The 16,187-nt window shown below is 44.2% G+C and overlaps 1 protein-coding gene across 9 annotated transcripts in view; it reads right to left on the reverse strand.

The window, feature by feature from the left end:
- The window catches only part of LOC133402539 (zinc finger C3H1 domain-containing protein), a 47,050-nt gene extending 34,955 nt beyond the window's left edge, over nt 1-12,095 (reverse strand). For all 9 annotated transcript variants that reach the window (XR_009768533.1, XR_009768532.1, XR_009768534.1 and 6 more), the window contains exons 1-6: nt 11,526-12,095; nt 6,353-6,802; nt 6,127-6,281; nt 3,133-3,427; nt 1,051-1,238; nt 848-974 (exon numbers count right to left, since the gene is read on the reverse strand). Coding sequence is in view for 4 of the 9 variants with exons in the window: in XM_061676424.1 (XP_061532408.1) it covers nt 848-974; nt 1,051-1,238; nt 3,133-3,427; nt 6,127-6,281; nt 6,353-6,802; nt 11,526-12,009 (1,699 nt within the window). In the remaining 5 variants the exon portion in view is untranslated. The remainder of the gene's footprint in view (nt 1-847; nt 975-1,050; nt 1,239-3,132; nt 3,428-6,126; nt 6,282-6,352; nt 6,803-11,525) is intronic.
- Between the last annotated feature and the right edge of the window lie 4,092 nt (nt 12,096-16,187).

A 16,187-nucleotide genomic window follows, 5' to 3' on the forward strand; every position in this document is an offset into this window, starting at 1 on the left:
TGTACACTTGCGCGTGACCTCAAATTTAGTTCCCAATGCTTGCGCAAGTGCTACTCTGCCAAATCCATGCCAGGCCCCAGCGCTTGACAGAGGAGGCGCTAAGAAATATGCTGTACAAAAATGTCCAAATAACAACATGCACGCAATTCACGATAGTTTCTTGTACGAAACTTGGTTGGAAGTAGGCTCGTTTATGTATGAACAATTCATTCTGGCTTTCCGTTTGGGATGTCCTGAGCAAGCGTGCGTCACGTGCGGAAATTGAGACCTCGGTCGCATTTTGCAATCCGATACCGGTATTTGGGACCCTGGTATATATCTATGTACAACTATGTACATAAACATACAGTATGCACGTATATTCAGCCATTTTCACACTCACATTTACACCAACGGGCAATTTAGAGTCTTCAATTAACCTACCACGCATGTTTTTGGGATGTGCGAGGAAACCGGAGTACCTGGAGAAAAGCCACGCAAACTCCACACAGGCGGGACCGGTATATGAACACCGGTCCTCAGAACTGTGAGGCACCGTGCCGCCGTGATCGGGACATCCCTACTTTCAATAGCGACGTGACAAGTGGCCGCCATCTTCATAATCTCAAAAACTTGGAATGAGGACTTTACATGCAGTTACTGCAATCATTCACTCATTCCCTTACTCCTGAATCACTCCAAAGGGATTTTCCGTGGACATTTTAGGGAACAGTCTTGGTGCTCTATATAAAAATCCTCATATAGTCTCAGACCCAGCACTCGTTTTTAGAAAATTTTGTAACGTTGCTATTTCAAATGTGCGGTGAAAGTGGTTTCGCCAGTGGTTGAGAAGCGTCAGGTGACTCACCTGGGGAACCGGGTTCACTGTCCGTGTCCATGGCAACCTCGTCGTAGTTGTCGTACTGGTAGAGGTTTCCTGTGGCATCTGGGCCCGTCCTACCGGTGGAGGACTTTCTCAGTTCTCCACCCCTGACCTGAAGGACAAAGACAAGGTCGAAAGAGGGCGGGCGGGGCGCGGCGTCGGGGTTACGGTCGAGGCCAGGGCGGTACCTTGGCGCAGCCGTGCGTCTTGCCGCCCACCAGCTTCATGAATCGCTTGTACTGCTCGTCCTGGTTGGACAGATCGCGGATCTTGCGGATTTCGTCCTCTCGTTTATGCCATTCGTCTTCCTCCTGCTTCCGCTGAAGCTTAGATGAGCGCAGCTGTTGTTTCCGCAACGCTTGTTTGCTCGCCGAGGCTGCGCAGAAGGGGTGCGTACGGTCAAGCGTCGCCATGTTCAGCGCACACAGACGGGTTTTTTTGGGAACAGTGACTGTTTTGTGTGGGTTTTTCTATCCATTCATCCAACCATTTTCTACCGCTTATCCGAGGTCGGGTCACGGGGGCAGTAGCTTTAGCAGGGACGCCCAGACTTCCCTCTCCCCAGCCACTTCCTCCAGCTCTTTCGAGGGGATCCCGAGGCGTTCCCAGGCCAGCCGAGAGACATAGTCTCTCCAGCGTGTCCTGGGTCGCCCTGGGGTGTCCTCCCGGTCGGACGTGCCCGAAAGACCTCACCAGGGAGGCGTCCGGGAGGCATCCGAATCAGATGCCCCGGCCACCTCATCTGGCTCCTCTCGATGTGGAGGAGCAGCGGCTCTACTCTGAGATCCTCCCGGGTGACCGAGCTTCTTACCCTTCTTACTCCTTCTTACCCGGACAGCCTGCGGAGGAAATTAATTTCGGCCGCTCGTATCCGGGATCTCGTTCTTTCGGTCACGACCCACAGCTCGTAACCATAGGTGAGGGTAGGAATGTAGATCGACCGGTCAATCGAGAGCTTCACCTTTCGGTTTAGCTCCTTCTTTACCACAACGGACCAATACAAAGTCCACATCACTGCAGACGCCGCACCGATCCGCTGTAAGTTCTTATATAGACAGGGGTGTGGCTTTCCTAATCAAGTCCAATCAGTATAATCAAACACAGCTGGACTCCAATGAAGGTGTAGAACCATCTCAAGGACGATCAGAAGAAATGGACAGCACCCGAGTTCAATATATGAGTGTCACAGCAAAGGCTCTGAATACTTATGGCTGTGTGAGATTTCAGTTTTTCTTTTTAAATTAATCTGCAAAAATTTCAACAATTCTGTCAATATGAGGTGCTGCTGTGTGTACATTAATGAGGGAAATGGCTGCAATATAACAAAGAGTGAAACATTTAAGGGGGTCTGAATACTTTCCGTACCCACTGTGTATGTTATAGTAACACTACATTACAAATAAGTCATGCTGGCAACGTAAGAAGCCGGACAACATTCTCGGTGACTATCACAACTACTTGGGATGGAACGGTTCACAAAAACCACGGTTCGGTTTGCACCCCGGTTTTGTGGTCACGGTTTTCGGTTTGGTACACGTTGACTCTTAGGAAAATCAATTATATCTTGTATAGTTAGGTTAAAGGTGAAAGTATATTCACAGCATTATTATTATTTTATTAACTATTTCAAATGTATTTTTTTTTATTAATCAGAAACTATACACACATGGACAAAATTGTTGGTTAACAGCCGGCCTCCGGCGGCGGGTTTCGTGAGAGGACGGCTATGAGTGGGACGTAACGTCTCGCTATGAGCGTCCAAGCCAAGGAACCAGAGATCCTGCGTTGGAGAGATAAAGATGTAGAAGTAGCATCGTAAGCTTACTGCTTCTCCCGGGTCTATACGTCTTCTCTCCAACACAAGCTCTCTGGCGATAACGCCCCGCTGCTATAGGACTGGCCATGACGAAGATGGCCTGTCCGCCCTGCCATCTTGGCTAACTTGCTACTGTGCTGTGGCATGACACTGTTGCCTCATTGGTAAACAGGGGAGGCAAAAAACAAACAAAGAGTCAAGCATGTCATGATGTAAACAGAACACAAGCAGACCAAACCCAAACGGTTAAACCGAACCCTTTGCACGTTTTTCAAAGACCTTTCAATCCCTAACAACTACACACTTTCATAATCACGCCATTATGAATGAATTTTCTCGACATTTTATGCTTGCAAAGATTTTTGTGAACATCTCCCCTGCAATAAAGGGTTTGGGTTTGCACGGGAAAGCCAACAGGCGGCATGAGGACGAGTGTCTGGCATAACCTTCTCACCTGGGCCCGTGCTCTTCTTGCCTCTGCTTCTGTCCGGAGGAGTTCTGGCTGCGGTCCTGGGTGCGGGTTTAGGTCGCTCTCTGGGCCCGGGCTTGGCCTTGTCTCGCTCTCTGTCCTGAGGTTTGGACCGGGGTCTGGCCCTGCGGTCGGCGGGCCTCGGCCTGCCCGCCGCCGGTTCTCTGCTCCTCTTCATCACCTGCTGCTCCTTCTGCTGCCACTTTCTGCTGGCCGACTGCAGGGCGAGCAGCCGCAGGTGGAGCTCCGACAGGTCCTCCTCCTCCACCTGACCGCCCAGCTGCAGCGCCGCAGCCACAACAATCAATCACAGGCAACAAACACTTTATTACTCTACATTTGTCAGGTAGTGTACTTCACTGGAGTATTTCTATATTTTTCTCACCACTTCATACTTTTACCCCACTACATTTGAAAAGGGGTATCTGTATCTTTGTCGAAATAGGCTCATTACTTTTTTCAACCTGCGCAACTGACAACACGATGTAAAAAAAGATGCACAAGGTGTGTCGGGAAAAAAATTACTTAAGAGTAAAAAGTACACGTTGAAATAATTACTCAAGTACTGAGTAAATAGTGAGTACCTTCTGATTTTTTCAACCACATCATGAACATCAATAAAATAAAAATAAAATAAAATGTGAATGTGCACGTGCGTGTGTGTATGCACAGCCAAAATTACAACACCTCCAATTTACTGCACGGTGTATTCTCAAGTTATAAGTGGGCTGAAATATCCACGTTTGGGCAGACAGCGGCAGATCAATACAATACATGAAAGCTGTTGTTTTTGTTTGTCTAAATGTCAAGACGAGTAGCGCGCCGTTGCCTTCATAGTAACGACGACCTTCCCAACATGACTGCCACGTAGGTACAACGATCAGCCGGGCTGGCTCATCTAGTGTTAATACCTATATCCGAGAAGCCCAATAGAAGATGACGTGTGAGGTCATGTGACTTTCTTGTATCGTTTGATTGGTGAACTACACTTAAACGTCACTAGCGCTTACATTGGATTGGAGCAAACAGCGTCCAATGCGGAATTCGTAGTCTCGCACACGAAATAGTTGATAAATTAGCAATAATTGATCAACAAAAGTAGTGAGCGCCATTTCGATCATTGTAACAAAGTAAAAGTACCGTTACTTCTTAACAGCAGAAGAGGCGGAAGTGTTTTTTTCTGGTCTTGTCAACTCCTGTGACTGGTCCCGAGCCCACAGGCGGAACCTCAGGCCGATGCGCTCGCATATTAGTCCGCCGAAATTACATGTGTGTGTGTGTATGTGTGTGTGTATGCTGGATGTGTGGAATGGATCTAGCAGCCAGCGTTCAAGAAGTACGAAACAGCCTATGGCGACAGAAACGGCGTCATGGTCAAGCTCCTCCTGTCCACGGAGAGCCTGTCTCACCTCTTCTCGAAAAGCCGCACCACACTCTTCGTTTCTCAGCTTCTTTGTCTTCTTAACCTTCCTCCCCACCACCAGAGTCCTCTTACACACCACCATCTTATGCTGTCTAGCCACATTCTCCGCTACCACTACCTTACAGTCAGTAACCTCCTTCAGATGACAGCATCTGCACAAGATGTAAGTTCTGCTCTTTGTTAACAAATAGAGGCTTTATATTCAAACCACGCTCATTTTTTCCCTTAATCCAACCCCCTTGTATGCTGACATGAAGTTAAAATTATGCTGCTGCACGCTACTTTCAGTACAGCATTTATGAGAAGTCAAAAAACAGTACATGTAAACAAATGCATGCCTGTTGTTATGCTTTGCTTTTATCTGAACATGCATGTTTCCATTAGGTCTTCAAAAATTCTATAAAAGAAATGACCGGTTTGGTCAGCCACTGCTTGCTGCAGACTAACGTCATATTCACAGTAAAATATTTTGCAGATATAAAAGAGTCATGCCAATTACGTTAGACGACACACATCAGTCACGGTCCAGGGCTACCAACGTAAAAGTTAGTGTAGAGCCCTGTAAGTGTTTAATTTTATATTTTATATAAATTTATTTGTATTTATTTATTTATTTACTTACTGTATTATTTTAATGAAATATTTTCATTTATTCTAAGATATTCGGATAAGATATTGATTGCGTGCTAATTGTTTTTTCCCTTCTCAGTCCAAGCACTATGCAAGTTATTAAAAGAGGAACGGAGAGAACCACTTTCAGGGCCTTGAATCAATCGCAACTGGACTGTTCTGGTTGTCTGAGAAACAACAATTGCGATCGAGTCAATGCCCTGAGAATGAAGTGACCTGGATGAATGACAACACGAGAATGCAGGCATATATTGTCTGCACATAATTTGTTGTGTTATCAACACGGGAATTGTACACAACTGATAGTAAAAATGTATTGTCACTTTTGTCCTTGAGCATGTTTCAGAGTCCGTACTTTTTTACAAGAGTTGCATCAGTACCAGAACATTGAATCCACTCCTGAGAGACTTGTTATATCTTCGAGCCGCACATGACAGTCAATCATCATGTCACTTAACTTGTTCTGCTTTCTCCAGTTAAGGAATATTGCTGGAATAAGACCTATTCTGCCCCATTCAGCTCTGGAACTATGACTCCACGCTTCTTTCCTTCCCTACTTGGATTACTGTAACTCACTCTAAACCTGCCTCAGTGAGTCTTCTCTCAAACAAGAACAAGCTGGAGATCCTACATTATCCCTCATTATTATTGTTTATATTATTTGACTCTAGTTGATTTGTCTCTGTGTCATGTTTTCATCCTTGTCTTGTCTTTGACCATCCGTCTCGATTTTGTGTTTATGAAACGCTTTGGAATTGCATGTTTTCAAAAGTCCTACACATTTAAAACCTTACTTACGCAGGTAGTCTTTTTTTACACAAATGTCTGTACTTCTACTTAAGTACAGAGTGCGAGTACTTGTGCCACCTGAACTCACATTTGAGGCTGAGGGACTCCAAAAATGGCCGCCCAAAACGCCAACTTACCTCATCGAGACAGATGAAGACGTCCTCGCTGGAGGCGGACGACTCTCTGCCGGGCGTTTTGCAGTCATCCTTTGCTTCCTCACTGCAACAAACACACGCCTTCGCAACCTCCTCCGCCTTCTTTGCCGCCCTGGGATCTGCGTCCGCCTGCGTCGCTGCTCGGACAAAACAGGAAGTCAGCGACGCTTCGACTAGGGCTGTTGAAACGAGTCAGTCGCTCACTCACCCGCCTCCTCGTGCTGCTGCCGTTCCTCCTCGGCGCTCGTGTCCAGATTGGCCGGCGTGAACAGTGTGATGCGCAGTGGTTTGATGTTAAACGCCTGGAAACTTTTCTTGTTCTCGGCCGGAAGCTGGGCGGACACTTGGGGAAGCGGGATGGCTTGCGCGGGACGCTTTTTCGTCCCCTGAACCTTGGCCTTTTCCCCTTGAAGCTTGGCCTCCGCACCTTGAACCCTGACATCTGACCTCTGGACCTTGGCCTCCGCCCCTTGAACCTTGACCTCCGACCCCTGGACCTCGGCTTCCAGCGCCATGCTCTCCTCCTTGCGGATGCACTCCAGCTCTAGCTGGATCTGCTTGTACTTGGACAGCAGATCCTCGAAGGACTCGGCACCACCGCCGCACTTGGCCAGACTAGTTGGCGCTCTTCTCGCCAGACTCCTTCCGAGCGGCTTCTCTGTTATCAAGAGTCAAGGAGGGGCACTGTTCTTCAGGTCGCCTATTTGGTCAGGTACGTTCTGATGACAACTGGTCAGCCATTAAACAAATTCACAAATGCTGAGAACATTTCCTTTGCTGGATTGATAAAGGCCAACTTTCTACCCATCTCGTAAATGAGCTCCCACTTTTATAGCACGCTTCTACCTTCAAATGGTAAATGGATTGCCCTTATATAGCGCTTTATCTACACCATCACAGTGCCCAAAGCGCTTTACAAAGCCTCACATTCACCCACTCACACACATTCGTGAACCAATGGGCGACTGCTGCCTTGCAAGGCGCTGCCAGGTACAATGGGAGCAAATTAGGGTTGTGTCTTCCCCAAGGACACTTTGACATGCGGACAGTCAGAGCCGGGATTTGAACCTGTGACCGAACCCGCCCTACCAACTGTGCCACAGCCGCCCGAGGTACTCAAAGCGCATTGACCTCATTCACCTACTGTTGATGCAGCATCAGGCGCACCTCTGGGTTCAGTATCTTACTCAAGAACATTTTGAAATGCGGCTTCTGAGGAAGCACGGCCTGCCACGGGAGCTGTTGAGGCAGTTCTACACAGCGGTCATCGAATCGGTCCTGTGTTCATCCATCATAGTCTGGTTTGGTGCCGCCACAAAAAAGGACAAACTCCAACTACAACGGGCAATCAAAACTGCTGAAAAAAATTGTTGTAACCCCATACCCACCCTTGAGGACTTGCACGCTGCCAGAACTAAGACAAGAGCGTGCAAAATCCTATTCATCTCTTCCAGCTCGTTCTCTCAGGTAAGCCCTATCGATCAATGCAAACTAAAACAAGCGGACATTCGAACATCTTCCCTCTTGCCATTACCTTCTTAAATTCAATTCCATTCCATTCCATTCCATTCCATGCTGCCAATTTTGTCTTGAGATTGTTGTCACACCTCTGTCAGGCCAATTATACATTATTCGTGCACTCACTGTAGCAATCTCGCCACTCTGCACTATTTGCATATCTGTTGCTGACCAATACTGGCCACTCGTGCTTGTGAAGTATCTGCACAATTTGCACAATTGACACTGTTACAGATTATTGCAGTACTAGTCACTTTAAACTGCTTAAATTCTCTTAAAAATTCACTTAAAGTCTCTGAGCCATTTGCACAATGGTCACTGTACCAGACAATTGCTCTAGTAGTCATTTAAAACTGCTCTAAATTGCTAGGACTCTGCATCATTAGCACAATTCTTCTTCTTTTCCTTTGGGCTTGTCCCTTTAGGGGTCGCACCAGCGCGTCATCCTTTTCCATGTAAGCCTATCTCCTGCATCCTCCTCTCGAACACCAACTGCCTTCATGTCTTCCCTCACGACATCCATCAACCTTCGCTTTGGTCTTCCTCTAGCTCTCTTGCCTGGCAGCTCCATCCTCATCATCCTTCTACCAATATACTCACTATTTCTCCTCTGGACGTGTCCAAACCATCGAAGTCTGCTCTCTCTAACTTTGTCTCCAAAACATCGAACCTCGGCCGTCCCTCGGATGAGCTCATTTCTAATTGTATCCAACCTGGTCACTCCGAGAGCGAATCTCAACATCTTCATTTCCACCACCTCCAGCTCTGCTTCCTGTTGTCTCTTCAGTGCCACTGTCTCTAATCCGTACATCATGGCTGGCCTCACCACTGTTTTATAAACTTTGCCCTTCATCCGAGCAGAGACTCTTCTGTCACATAACACACCTGACACCTTCCTCCACCCGTTCCAACCTGCTTGGACCCGTTTCTTCACTTCCTGACCACACTCCCCATTGCTCTGGACGGTTGACCCCAAGTCTCTAAAGTCCTCCACCCTTGCTCTCTCTTCTCCCTGTAGCCTCACTCTTCCCCCACCAACCCTCTCATTCATGCACATATATTCTGTTTTATTTCGGCTAATCTTCATTCATCTCCTTTCCAGTGCATGCCTCCATCTTTCTAACTTTTCCTCCACCTGCTCCCTGCTTTCACTGCAGATCACAATGTCATCTGGAAACATCATGGTCCACGGGGATTCCAGTCTAACCTCTTCTGTCAGCCTATCCATCATGTCCTGTATTATTCAAACATATTTCTCTGCCACTCCAGACTTCCGCATGCAGTACCACAGTTCCTCTCTGGGTACTCTGTCATTGGCTTTCTCTAGATCTACAAAGACACAATGTAGCTCCTTCTGACCTTCTCTGTACTTTTCCATCAACATCCTCAAGGCAAATAATGCATCTGTGGTACTCTTTCTAGGCATGAAACCATACTGTTGCTCCCAAATACTCACTTCTGTCCTGGTTCTAGACTCTACTACTCTTTCCCATAACTTCATTGTGTGGCTCATTAACTTTATCCCTCTATAGTTCCCACAGCTCTGCACATCACCCTTGTTCTTAAAAATGGGCACCAGCACACTTTTCCTCCATTCCTCAGGCATCTTCTCACGCGCTAGAACAAGCTGGTCAAAAACTCCACAGCCACCTCTCCTAGATGCTTCCATACCTCCACAGGAATGTCATCAGGACCAACTGCCTTTCCATTTTCCATCCTCTTTAATGCCTTTCTAACTTCCCCCTTACTAATCAATGCCACTTCCTGGTCCACCACACTTGACTCTTCTACTTGCCCTTCTCTCTCATTTTCCTCATTCATCAACTCCTCAAAGTATTCTCTCCAGCCCACTGCTGACCCCAGTCAACATATTTCCATCTCTATCCTTAATAACCCGAACCTGCTGCACATCCTTCCCATCTCTATCCCTCTGTCTGCCCAGCCTGTATAGATCCTTTACTCCTTCTTTAGTGTCCAACCTGGCATACATGTCATCATATGCCTCTTGTTTAGTCTTTGCCACCTCTACCTTTGCCCTGTGTCGCATCTCAATGTATTCCTTTCGCCTCTCCTCGGTCCTCTCAGTGTCCCACTTCTTCTTAGCTAACCTTTTTCCTTGCATGACTTCCTGTACTGTGAGGTTCATTACCAAGTCTCCTTCTCTCCTTTCCTGCCAGAAGATACACCAAGTACTCTCCTGCCTGCCTCTCTGATCACCTTGGCTGCAGTGGTCCAGTCTTCTGGAAGCTCCTCCCGTCCACCGAGTGCCTGTATCACCTCTTTCCAAAAAGCTGCACAACACTCGTCCTGTCTCAGCTTCCACCACATGGTTCTCTGTTCTGCCTTTGTCTTCCTAATCTTCCTCCCCACCCCCAGAGTCATCTTACACACCACCATCTCCCCTACCACTACCTTAGAGTCGGTAACCTCCTTCAGATGACATTATCTGCACCTGCGTGCTTCTACCTCCGCCTATGTTCGTGCCTCTTCTGTAAAAAAGTGTTCAATACAGCCATTTCCATCCTTTTTGCAAAGTCTACCACCATCTGTCCCTCCAAGTTCCTTTCCTGGATGCCGTACTTACCCATCACTTCTTCATCACCCCTATTTCCTTCACCAACATGTCCATTACATTCTGCACCAATCACGACTCTCTCTCTCTCTGTCTGGGACGCTCAGAACCACTTCGTCTAGTTCCTTCCAGAATTTCTCTTTCACCTACCTCTAGGTCACATCCTATCTGTGGGGCACAGCCACTAATCACATTATACATAACACCCTCAATTTCAAGTTTCAGCCTCATCGCTCGATCTGATACTCTTTTCACACCTCCAAGACATTCTTGGCTAACTCTTCATTTAAAATAACCCGACTCCATTTCTTTGTAGAATTGTAGAATTGACAATAAAAGCACCTGTTATCTTGTGTAGCTCATTGCGGGCTCCTCAGATGCAAAGACGTGCACAGCAGAACAGCAGTTGTCAATAAACCTTAACTTCAGTTGTGTCAAGAAGTTCAAGTGTATTGCCGCACATGTGGAGAAAGGAAATGCTGTTCCCACCCTGTACTGACAGTACAAAAAACTGAATTGAACCTGAATTGTTATTTTGCAATTTAAAAGTATAATTTGTATTTATAATTTATTGAGATTATTTCTCATGGTTTTCAAATAATTTTTTTTAATTTAATCTATTTAAATGTAGAATATGCTAATGTTTAAATTAAGCAGTGGTAATGTTGCAATTTAAATATTTTTGCTGTGGTATTATTGAAGTGAATTTTTAGGATTTCTGAACAGATTTTTATTTTGTTTATTTAATTTTAGACCATTCTTATTTTTAAAGTTACTCTATGTAAGCCATCAGTTTTTCTCATAACCTACTGTGGCCGATTAATGTTCTCTGTTTAAGTAATATCACTTGATCAAACCTTTTGTAACATGCCATACTAAAAAATAAGTATGTATAGTTATCGCTGATATCGAATCAGACCGGTATCGGCTCGGAAGTGGAAAAACTTGGTTCGGGACATCCCTAATAATAGACCTATAACAGGAAACGTTGAGTCTTCTTCATGTGTGACAGTCAAGAAGAAGAGGGGGGGGGGGGGGGGGTATGAATAAATAAAAGAATAATTTGTTTTTATGCAGACATGGCTAAAACATTGGCACCCACGACTGTACCCACCACCAGTAGACGGTCTATCTGTCAACAATTTGTCGCTCTCTAACTGTCTATCAGATCGACGTATGAGCAAACGTGAACGTGTGTGGAAAATGGCAGATGGTTTCTCCTGTTTTTGTTTTGTGTGTTATGGTGTCAGTGGAGCTGTAAGTAGAAAAACTTGCCACGAGCGAAGGATACGTTTCCTGCCGGGAGACTCGTTCCGGCAGTTACTGTTCTCTCCAGGCCCATACCGACCCATGGGGCGTCTGGGGCCGGCCCAGCCTCCCCGGTTCCAGGCCCCTCGTCCTCCGTTTGGTACGGTTCGGTGTCTGAACCTCCCCAGAGCGCCGTGGCTCCGCTCCCAAAAGCTGGGCCTCGGACCGGGCCCCCCGCACAGAGGAGCGAGCCCCGGCGGCGGCGCCGGCGGCGGAGGGCAGGGAGCGTGAGGTCGGTCCGGCCCGCTCGGCCCGCACTGGGGTCCGTGGACGTCGTAGGCCATCATGTGGCGAAAGTCCGCCGGAGGGTGGGCCATGTAGGGCGGCCTCGGACCCCGCAGAGGCCTGCTGCTGTTCCCCTCCCCCCGCCGGGCGGCAGAGGTCTCCTCGCCGTCATCGTCGCAAATTTCCCCGTCTTCCAGCTCGACGTCGTCCGTCTGGACCTGAGCCGCCGACTCTACATTCATGTTCACGCGAACAGCGAAAGTGGCGAGGACACGATGATTGTGCTCATCTGGCGAACGCCACTGTGCTACTTCCGGTCAAGTGCTGCTAGTGCGAGCCGAGTAAGTCTCGTTTGTTAGGTCGCGTCCCGTTGAATATCGCGAGAGCCACTCTCTCAACGTCTTCTTTTCTTTTCACGTCCTCGTGGGCTTGTTATCACACGCACATATGTACATGGATATAAATCAATCAATTAATATGTAGTTAAATGTGCGTCTGCATACATTGTATTTCGAACGTTTTGGACAAATATACACTGAATACTCAAAACTACAGTACTGAGGGGTTTCCGGTAGGTGGCGGTACTGCAAGCAGCTACCGTTCGACTCTCCGGCCGTCTTCGGATTCTCCAAACTCCTAACCTATGTATGCCACCTTTCCACAACCTTTGTTGGAATTCGTCGCGGGGGTCAAGCAGACACGATAAGGTGCTTTCTTTAGGGAAGCTGTTTTGCTTGGCATGCTCTCCCACTGTGTTCCGGTCTTCCGCCAGCAATTATTCTAGACAAGAGACAAAACGTATTTCAGTAAACAATAACATTTTAGCTAATACACAAGAAAGAAAGAGAGCAACGCAAACACACTGAGACCAGACAAACAGCCTTTTACCTGTAAACAATGAAACACGGCGAAACAAACAAACAAACAAACAAAGATTATCGTCTGCGTCTTTGTGTTTCCTCTTCATCCACCGTGTTTGAAGGTTGCAGAAGGACCACATACTGTATTTGTCCAAAAGTTGAAGTTGTATTTGGACATCGGACAAGTCGAACGCCATCCTGTTTTCCGACTTGGGAAATGGTAAACCCTAACCCTAACTCTCGGGAGTATGCTGCTTTCCATTTACCTCGCTCTCCTTCTTCATAATCCTATTACTTTATAGAGCATCAATATAGTGCTAATTAATATTGAAAAAAAATCATATATACACATCGTTATTCCTATATATCCCCCTGAGACCCAGGAAAGGCGAAGCTCTCGATTTACCGGCTGATCTACGTTCCTACCCTCACCTATGGTCACGAGCTGTGGGTCGTGACCGAAAGAACAACATCCCGGATATAAGCGGCCGAATTCATTGTGTGGCTCATTAACTTTATCCCTCTATAGTTCCCACAGCTCTGCACATCACCCTTGTTCTTAAAAATGGGCACCAGCACACTTTTCCTCCATTCCTCAGGCATCTTCTCACGCGCTAGAATTTTATTGAACAAGCTGGTCAAAAACTCCACAGCCATCTCTCCTAGATGCTTCCATACCTCCACAGGAACGTCATCAGGACCAACCGCAGGGTGTCCGGGCTCTCCCTTATCTCCCTTAGAGATAGGGTGAGAAGCTCGGTCATCCGGGAGGGGCTCAGAGTAGAGCCGCTGCTCCTTCACATCAAGAGGAGACGGATGAGGTGGCTGGGGCATCTGATTCGGATGCCTTCCGGATGCCTCCCCAGTGAGGTGTTCCGGGCACGCCCCACCAGGAGGAGACCCCGGGGACGACCCAGGACATGCCTGAGAGACTACGTCTTTCGGCTGGCCTGGGAACGCCTCGAGGACCCCTGGAAGAGCTGGATGAAGTGGCTGGGGAGAGGGAAGTCTGGGCATCCCTGCTAAAATTACTGCCCCCGCAACCCGACCTCGGATAAGCAGTAGAAAATGGATGGATAGGTGGGTGGATATATATATATATATATATATATATATATATATATATAAATTCTTTGTGTGTTTTGGACATACTTGGACATACTATATATAACAATATAATATATGTAAATAATATATATAATATATATAATATATATATATATATATATATATATATTACAATATAATATATGAATATAATATATATTATATATATATATATATATATATATATATATATATATATATATATATATATATATATATATAAATTCTTTGTGTGTTTTGGACATACTTGGAGATACTATATATAACAATATAATATATGTAAATAATATATATAATATATATAATATATATAATATATATATATATATATATATATATATATATATATTACAATATAATATATGAATATAATATATATTATATATATATATATATATATATATATATATATATATATAAATTCTTTGTGTGTTTTGGACATACTTGGACATACTATATATAACAATATAATATATGTAAATAATATATATAATATATATAATATATATATATATATATATATATATATTACAATATAATATATGAATATAATATATATTATATATATATATATATATATATATATATATATATATATATATATAAATTCTTTGTGTGTTTTGGACATACTTGGAGATACTATATATAACAATATAATATATGTAAATAATATATATAATATATATAATATATATAATATATATATATATATATATATATATATTACAATATAATATATGAATATAATATATATTATATATATATATATATATATATATATATATATATATATATATATATATAAATTCTTTGTGTGTTTTGGACATACTTGGACATACTATATATAACAATATAATATATGTAAATAATATATATAATATATATAATATATATATATATATATATATATATATATATATATATAATACATATAATATATATATATATATATATATATATATATATTACAATATAATATATGAATATAATATATATTATATATATATATATATATATATATATATATATATATATATATAAATTATTTGTGTGTTTTGGACATACTTGGACATACTATATATAACAATATAATATATGTAAATAATATATATAATATATATAATATATATATATATATAATACATATAATATATATATATATATATATATATATATATATTACAATATAATATATGAATATAATATATATATATATATATATATATATATATATATATATATATATATATATATATATATATATATATATATATATATATATATATATATATATATATAGGCGGCACGGTGGACGACTGGTTAGAGCGTCAGTCTCACAGTTCTGAGGACCCGGGTTCAATCCCCGGCCCCGACTGTGTGGAGTTTGCATGTGCCTGCGTGGGTTTTCTCCGGGCACTCCGGTTTCCTCCCACATCCCAAAAACACGCATAAATTGGAGACTCTAAATTGCCGTAGGTGTGACTGTGAGTGCCCGATGGCGCCGTCATGCTTCCCGGCTTCAACATTCATCGAGCGGACCGCGACATGGAATCATCGGGGAAAACAAAGGGCGGCGGGATATGCCTCCATATCAACGAAAAATGGTGTACGGACGTCACGGTGCTCAGCACACACTGCAGCCCGCATTTGGAGTCGCTGTTTTTGAACTGTAAACCATTCTACTACCCACGTGAGTTGGCATCGTTCATACTGGCCGGAGTCTATATTACGCCTCAAGCTAACACGAACGCCGCATTGCTAACGCTCGCCGAACAAGTCAACGAAATTGAAAAAAAACACCCGGACTCACCCCTCATTATTCTCGGGGACTTTAACAAAGCTAAACTCAACCACGAACTCCCTAAATACAAGCAGCACATCGACTGTCCTACCAGGGAAAATAATACTTTAGACCACTGCTACACTACGGTAAAAAACGCATACCGTGCTATACCTCGTGCAGCCCTGGGCTCGTCTGATCACTGCTTAATTCACTTAATACCGACGTACAGGCGAGAACTTAGATGTGCGAAGCCTACAGTGAAAACCGTCAAAAAGTGGACCAATGAAGCCAAGATGGAACTTCAAAGCTGTTTAGACTGCACAGACTGGAGTGTCTTTGAAAATTCAGCCGGCAGCCTGGATGAATATACGGACACTGTCACATCCTATATCAGTTTCTGTGAAGAGGTTTGTGTACCAACAAAATCATTTCGGACATTCAACAACAACAAGCCATGGTTCACTGCTAAACTTAAGCAGCTTCGCCAAGGTAAGGAAGACGCATATCAGAGCGGGGACAGGGCCCTGTATAATCGAGCTAGAAACCAGCTGACCAAAGAAATTAACATTGCAAAGAGGATCTATGCAGCAAAGTTGGAAAAACAGTTTAGCGCGAACGACTCTAAATCAGTCTGGCATACATTCCAATCGCTGACTAATTACAAGCGACG

The sequence above is a fragment of the Phycodurus eques genome, chromosome 5 (assembly GCF_024500275.1).
Source record: "Phycodurus eques isolate BA_2022a chromosome 5, UOR_Pequ_1.1, whole genome shotgun sequence".
Taxonomy (NCBI): Eukaryota; Metazoa; Chordata; class Actinopteri; order Syngnathiformes; family Syngnathidae; genus Phycodurus; species Phycodurus eques.